Source organism: Nestor notabilis, unplaced genomic scaffold (genome assembly GCF_000696875.1).
Source record: "Nestor notabilis isolate BGI_N333 unplaced genomic scaffold, ASM69687v1 scaffold6261, whole genome shotgun sequence".
NCBI classification, from domain to species: domain Eukaryota; kingdom Metazoa; phylum Chordata; class Aves; order Psittaciformes; family Psittacidae; genus Nestor; species Nestor notabilis.
The window spans coordinates 1-7,677 of NW_009915024.1; the positions used below are offsets into that span (position 1 = coordinate 1).

The 7,677-nt window shown below is 54.8% G+C and overlaps 2 protein-coding genes across 2 annotated transcripts in view; one reads left to right on the top strand and one right to left on the bottom strand.

Annotated features, from left to right (window-relative positions):
* Window positions 1-5: 5 nt before the first annotated feature.
* On the top strand, window positions 6-1,831 carry CDC42EP1 (CDC42 effector protein (Rho GTPase binding) 1; the record flags this gene model as incomplete). Its single annotated transcript, XM_010023920.1, is given in 3 exon segments — window positions 6-66; window positions 1,052-1,646; window positions 1,648-1,831. Coding segments are annotated over 3 exon segments (840 nt in total), but the record flags the coding sequence as incomplete, so codon positions are not given.
* Window positions 1,832-4,903: 3,072 nt separating this feature from the next.
* The window catches only part of LGALS2 (lectin, galactoside-binding, soluble, 2), a gene marked incomplete at its 5' end in the record, with an annotated part of 9,062 nt that continues 6,288 nt past the window's right edge, over window positions 4,904-7,677 (bottom strand). The window contains 3 exons of the mRNA XM_010023921.1: window positions 4,904-5,050; window positions 6,914-7,073; window positions 7,354-7,436. Of these exons, the coding sequence (XP_010022223.1) occupies window positions 4,904-5,050; window positions 6,914-7,073; window positions 7,354-7,436 (390 nt within the window). The remainder of the gene's footprint in view (window positions 5,051-6,913; window positions 7,074-7,353; window positions 7,437-7,677) is intronic.

Sequence of the window (7,677 nt, forward strand, 5' to 3'; positions counted from 1 at the left end):
GCTTGAGCAGCAAGTTCTCCTTCAAAAGTGCCTCCAACAGCTTCTCCAAAACGCACCAGACCTACGGTGAGTGAAGCACAGGGCAGAGGCTGGCACCCAGGCACGGTGCAACCTCTGCAGCCCTTCTCCATCATTCCATTCCTCAGTTTCCCCACTGAGGGACTTTAGGCTCTCAGCAGAGACAGGACGTTTAAGAGTCCCCTGTGAGGAGATAACTCTAACCTTGCTTTCAGTTGCAGTCCTTGCTCCTGCCCTTGGCGGGTCTTCCCCAAAGTGAGACATGGACGGGTTCTCATCACATGGATGGTTTCTCCTCTCACACAGCTGGCAGCCCATGTGGAGTCATTGTGAGGGGGTGCCCTCCATCTCCCTTCCCCATGAGCAGCCTCCCCAGGGACACCAAGAGGGCGTTGGGGCACTGGGGCAATGCCCACACCAAGGTTGTGAGATCAAGGAGACCTGTGGCACAACCTTCCCTACCTCCATACAGATGCTCTAACCCTGTCCCTAGCTGTGCGACCTCTCCCATCTCCATGTGCTCCTCAAGGGACTCCATCCCCTTCTTCCCCGTTGTGCCCACATCCCTCCCTGCTGGTCAGGGTCCAGGAGGGACCTTTGGGAAGGACGGGAAGGGATAGCTCTTCTCTGGCCTCACAGCACTAGGCTGTGGCTCAGCTTTTCCCCAGGGAGGGAGGTGTGGAGCAGATGATCTCGGGGGGATGGGATCCAGGGGTCCTGCAGCAGTCGGGGGGATGGCTGGGCTCAGAGAGAAAGGCAGGCTGAGGCAATGCTGCCATCTCCTGGTCCTACCTGCCTGGATCAGCCCCCACCAGCATCCTACCAAGCCCAGAGCCCACCTGAAGACCCTCTGCTGTAACTCGGGGCTTTGGAGATGTCCACGTAGACACCGGCTTGTCCTTTAGAGGCCAGCTCCAATGATACGGGAGTGTGCCATTTCGGTGTCAGTGTCCCTTGTCCCCCACAGAGGTAAGGCAAGCTTCCTCCCACCTCGCCATCCCCCATCTCACCAGCCATCCCTTCTGCATTGCAGGGCTGGAGTCCGGGTTTTGCACCATCCCTCGCGTCCCTCGCTTGGAAAAGGCCCAAGAGAGCTCCTACCCTGGGGAAACAGAGCTGACGCGCTCAGACTCCCTGCTCTCCTTCCGCCTGGACCTGGGGCCCTCCCTCATGAGCGAGCTCCTCCAGGTCATGAGCTTCTCCGAAACCAACGGGAGTGAGGTGGGGGAGAACAGCCCAGACCTCCTGTGCAGTGAGGGGACCAGGGATGGTGTCCCCCCATCCTCCACACTGGGAGAGGACAAGGCAATGTCCAGCTTCTGGGACCGCTCTGGGCAGAGCAGCCTGTCGCGGGCCAGCTCGCTGCCGGGACTGTCAGTCCATGCCAACGGAGAGGCACACACCATCGAGGGCACCAGAGAGGACCCTGCCTGGGCCTCAGGGCTGGGGACATCACCCAGAGGGACACCGTGGCAGGGCCATTGGAACGACTGCACCATCGAGGCAGGAGAGTTTGACCGGGCAACACAGGTCCTGGCCCGTCACTATGGTGGGACCAGCACCCCACGGAGCTCGGAGACAGGTGAGGGTCCCCGGCAGGCCCGGACGCAGACCCTATGGGAGAGCCCCGTCAGAGGGAACGGGGGGGAGCCGATCCCCTGAGGTCACCTGGAACCAAGGAGATGAGGATGAGGAGGATGAGGAAGAGGCCACGTTCTCCAGCCTGCAGGAGGGGTACGCTGGTGCCCGGGGGGGGCGCAGCAACTCCTTCGAGTACGCTGATGAGGAGGAGGACGATGAAGTCAAGGTGTGAACTGCCATCACAGCCCCCCACCAGAAGCACTGGTGCTGGGGTCTTCACTCTCCTCCCTGTTCCCCACCCACAGGCATCAGCATCACCAGCAGACCCAGCAGGCAACCTCCTAGCCAAGCTGTGGTTGCTGGAGGGGGGCAGGAGAAGAGCCCATCTCCTGGAGGGCTCCCTGGAGTTGGGCCAGGCTGCTGCAGGGGGCTGGTGAGGGCTGTGCATTGCAGCACCAGGCACTGTGGCCCTTAGACTGCCATTAGACACCAAAGGCACATTCCAATGTGCCAAAGAAACCCCAAACCTCTTCCTACCCCATCCAGTTCCCCCTAGCACCCTCTCTCCCATCCCTCAGCCTGGCCCTGGCAGCATGTCTGGGGATGTGCTCCGTTCTCCCACCAAAGCCTACAACTGCCCTCTGCACTGGCACCAGTGCCCTTGCAGAGATTGTCCCACTGATAGCTCTGGGACATAGGGGATGGGGGTCTCCCCAGCTCCAGCTGGTGCAAGACCTTCCATATAGCACATCTATCTACCAGGGGAGGTCAGCTGAGGGCTCAAGGCTAACCCCAAAGAGCTGAGCTAAAGACCTGAGCTTTTTCTTCTTCCCTCCCCCCCCTCCACCAATAAAGCTGTGAGCTCAGTGTTCAGGAGGCGAGTGCACTCACAGAGATAACCAAAAGGGTCTTTCCACTTGCCTCCTGCTGCCAATCATCACTTATGACAGCTCCTTTTCTGACCTCCACCAGGGAGAGGAGAAACTTCCTGCCTGGCTGGAGGCAGAGGCAAGGTGAGCTTTTTCTTCTTCCCTCCCCCCCCTCCACCAATAAAGCTGTGAGCTCAGTGTTCAGGAGGCGAGTGCACTCACAGAGATAACCAAAAGGGTCTTTCCACTTGCCTCCTGCTGCCAATCATCACTTATGACAGCTCCTTTTCTGACCTCCACCAGGGAGAGGAGAAACTTCCTGCCTGGCTGGAGGCAGAGGCAAGGTTGTCAGGTCACCACACTCTGCAGTTCAGGCCCTAAGAACCCATTCCATTCCCCCCACCTCAGAACAAGGAGACTCCCACTCTGCAGCCGCTTGGTCTGTGCCACCCCTTCCCCATCCTTGCCTCATCTCCCCATTCCCCACACATATATCCCTCTTTCCAGGGCACCCCTTCCCAGGGGTACACATGGAGGATGGCTAATGCCACTTGCCAAGCAATGTGGCTGCCCTGGAACGAGCTGCCCCCCACGCTGCCCCAGTGCAAACTGGCCCGCACAGAAGCGCCTTTGTGCCATGGCATGGAGCCGAGATGCTCGGGGGCTGAGGTCACCGGAGGGACCCTCACAGGATGCCCCTTGTTCTCGGGGACAGAAGGAGGGAGATGCTGGGCCATGGCGCAAGGCTCACCCACCGCCCGGCTGCTCCTGGCAGGGAGCTCTGCAGAGCAGAATAAAGAGCTCTGGTGTGCACGTGTGTTCCAAGTGGAAGTGCTGTTTGCAGTCTGGCCATCAAAGCTATGGGCAAGCCAGGGCAGGCAGCAGCTTCAGGGAGTCCCCAGCTCTGGCCATGGCACCCAGCAGGATCAGCCTTATCACCCCTGCACCCTCTGGCTCTCAGGATAAGTTCCCCCACACCCTCTGCTTCCCAGACCGTAACACAAGCTCCAGTCCAAAGACCCATATCTGTGGAATATCCTTTCTGCCTCCACTCTGTATCCCATGCACTTATTGTCCTTATTAAAACACTTTTGATACTAACTTCTCCTCTGGTGCCTCCCCTCAGCTACAGCGACCTTATCTTCCTTGCCACGTCTGATGGCGTCCCAGACACAAAATCCCATCCTCTCTGCTCTCAGCAGGATTTGTCAGCACCTCTGGGATCCCTGGATTACCTAGCCTGGTACTTTGCCACTCGCCATGGCTAACACACAAAGTAACCTCCTATTCACCCAGACCCGCATAGCACACAGGAGGCCGCAAAGCTTCCTCTCCAGCCCGGCAACAGTTCATTTGCAGCCTGAAACAGATCAGTACCCTTCCCAAAGCTGGCTTGGCTACAGCACTTCCAGCCCATCAGACATCCTGATGCACTCGGGCAGCAGCAAATCCCATGAGCTGGGCAACAAGGAAGTGGAGAAGTAGGGCAGGGGCACTGCCACCTTGCCTTGGAGACAGCTATCTGTAAGATGTTTTTCTACTTTTACTGTCCTCCCATCCTGCCTGAAGTGCCCTGATGTTTGCTGTCACACATCTGTCTCATTTAAGGCTGGTGAAACACTTCACTAACTAGAGTAGCAGCATCTGGTAACTGACATTAATTGCCTGTAGTCCAGTGCAAGGGACACAGACTGGGAGGTGCTGAGCCACGTAACCCAGCCCAAACCCTGTCCTCCCTCCCCACTGCCTTCCCCTGCCTCACTTTCTCTGAATAGGGTTCCATGGGGAAATATCAGAGTAATGGGTAACCAGGCTGGAATGTGCCAGCAGATAAGTGAGGTGAGATAAGAGGGAAAGTTGGAAGAGACAATTCCTTATCAATAACAGGAATGCTGGTTCAGGGGCACACCTGCGCTGCCTTCACCATGCCACCCCTTCACATGGTACCGCTTCTGTGGGAGGGCAAAGCACCTCTTCCTCCTGCCCAGAGGAACCTGTTAAACCCATGCCCTGAGGTTCCCAAAGCTAACATTTACCTAGGTGCTCTTGTGGCACCAAATGCCACATGAAATGCCACATCTCTCACTTTTCTTCCTCTTCCTCCTTCCCTCCCTCCCAAAAACTCAGGTGCATAAAGAAACGGTGCATTGTGAAGAGAGTGCACAACCACTCCCTGAGCAGTAACATAGATTCCTCCTCTCCCTGAACCCCATCTATAGCTTGCTTTGCCCTACCTACTATCCATTCAACCCCACATTCTGGTCTGACCTGGAAAAGCACCTGGCTGGGAGCTGTTCCAATCCGACAACGAAAAACCTTGGGCTTTGTGGTGTCTCACACAGAGCCACAGAGACAGGGATGTCACAGAAGCTAATGTGCTGGAGCAAGCAGTCTCCCACTGCTTGGTTTTTATTAGAGCTAGGAAGTAGCACCCATCAGTCCAACTTGAAGGAGGTGACCCTGAAGCCTCCCTTGACACTCATGTAGCTGATCTTGCTGTAGCAGTGTCGGTTGGGGAAGTGCACTTCATGCCCATCTGGTAGTTTCACTTGGAATTTGTCTTCCAGCATTTCAATAGTCATCTGGGAAAAGAAAGGGGAGGAAGGGCAGCAACTGGGGACAAGGGGGAAATTAGGAGCATCCTGGCGATAGGCCCGTTACATGTGAGGGGCAGATCTGGTTCCTATAGCCTTAAACAAGGTGTGGAGGCTTGAGCTGTGGGGGATGCAGGAAATGAGCAGTTAACATCAAGGGTCTGAGCTGGTATCTAAACTATGACCTGGGGCAAGGATCTCTCCTGGGCTGTTTCATCTACTTAGACTGTAAACTCAGAGCAGTTGAGCCTAAGTGTGTCTTTATACACCATATGGCTTAGACCTGCTCTGAACAGGGCAGAATAAACCTGACATCCCAATGCCCTCAGCAGCTCACTGGGGCCTGGAAAAAGAAGCTTCACTGATAAACACACACAAGCAGATAGGATGAGAACACATTGCTCATCATTGCAAATTAATGTGGCCAATGGCTGTGGTCAATGGGATGAGATTCAACAAGGCTCAGGGCCAGGTCCTGCATTTGAGCCACAACAACCCCCTGCAACGCTCCAGGCTTGGGGTAGAGTGGCTGGAAAGCTGCTCATGAAAAAGGACGTGGGGTGCTCATGGACGGAGCTGAATATGAGCAGTTTGTGCCCAGGCAGCCAAGAAGGACAATGGCATCCTGGCCTGTATCAGCAATAGTGTGGCCAGCAGGGCCAGGGCAGTGATTATCCCCCTGTACTGGCACTGGTGAGGCTGCACCTCGAATCCTGTGTTCAGTTCTGGGCCCCTCACTACAAGAGAGACATTGAGGTGCTGGAGCGGGTCCACAAAAGGGCAACGGAGCTGGTGAAGGGTCTGGAGCACAAATGTGATGAGGAACTAGGGGTGTTAAGTCTGGAGAAGAAAAAGCTCAGAGGGACCTTATTGTTCTACAACTGCCTGAAAGGAGGATGGAGTGAGGTGGGGTCAGTCTCTTCTCCCAAGTAACAATTGACAGGACAAGAGAAAACGGCCTCAAGCTGCACCAGGGAAGGTTTAGACTGGATATTAGGAACAATTTCTTCACAGAGAGGGCTCTCAGGCATTGGAACAGGCTGCCTGGGGCAGTGGTGGAATCACTGTCCCTGGAAGTGTTCAAAAACCATGTAGACAAGGCCCTCAGTAATATGATTTAGTGCTGGACTTAGCAGTGCTGGGGTAAAGGCGGATGATCTTAAAGGTCTTTTCCAACCTAGTTGATTCTACAGTTCTAAAGGGATTGTTCCCCAAAGCTGTTACCTTGACACTCCTTCCCCAAGAGCCAGCCATGACTGAGGAAACAAGCTTCCTCTGCACAGCAATAGGAACAGGACTGCTCCTAAATGCAGCATTCTTCATGCCTGGGGACATCAGATGGGGTGAGACAACAACTAGAACAGCATCCCAGCAGGAGGGGAGAGCACAGATTGGTAGCATGGATCCAGAAGTAGAAGAGCTGAGGGAGAGGTTTTTGGACATTGCTCCAAATTCTGGGTTGCATTAAAGCCCAAGTTTGCATAGGACAGAATCAGGAAGAGAAATAAAGCAAGAGAATAAAGAGAGCAGCAAGATCCTGCTTCTTGGAGACTCCCTTCACAACTTCATACATGCTCCTGGTGCACTCACCTGCTGAGCAGGTACAAGGGCATCCAGGCAGCACTTAAGAAGCCTGAGAAGACAGGGCTCACATGAAGTTCCCAGAGGAAGCATTGGGGTTTTAAAGGAGGAGTGGAAATAGCAATCTGGATCAAAATCCCAGAGAATAAGGGACTGCTGGGAGGGCACAGGAGGCACTGGATGAGACTAGGAGCTCTAGGGTAAGGGAATCTGCTAACCAGGGGCTTCCCCGCACCACCCCACAACCCCATGCCAACACAGATCCCTCACCTTGATAGAGGAGCCCCTGGAGAAACAGAGGTGGTTATCACGATGCTCTGCCTCCCAGGCATTAGAGCACCTGGAGTTGCAGACGATGACAGACTCATTGAACCGGGGATTGAAGTGAAATGCCAGATCCGAGGACTTGCTGCCAAGATTGATGCTGAACCTGTGGGAGAACAGGAAGAAGGTCAGCTACACAGGCAGGACAGGGTCTTGGAAGACCCGACATCCAACACATGGCTCTGAATTTAATTCCTCCATCAGCATTGCAGGTGCTTAATGCCTCCTGTTTGTTCACTTTGCTCAGGAACTGCAGGAGTTTGCACAGTAGTGGCTTAGGGGCTTCCCTAAGATCGAGCTGCTTGTACCTGGCAACCTTGGAAAACCACCTCCCTCTACAGCCCACCTTCAGTCCTGGCAAGTCGAGGTGGTTTCTTTGTACTTACTCATCAGCATCATTGGATATCTTGCCCTTGATCTTCAGGCTATCCCCAGTCTTCAAACCCAGGTTGAAGATTTCAAATTTCTCCTAAGGTAGAGACAAAAATTGTCTGCGGGGCTCCTTCAGCTATTCCTCCCCTGCCACTGCAAGTGAGAGAGTGCCCCAGCCAGGAGAACATCTACTGCTCTCAGCAGGAGTGCCTCTCATGGCCAAAACCCCCCCATGCTGGAGATCTTCCATGAGCTTCTTATTCAGTGGTGGAAGAGTAGGCTGAGTGAAGCCAGCAAGCATGAAAAGACATCAGAGAGAGAGGAGATGAAAACAGGCT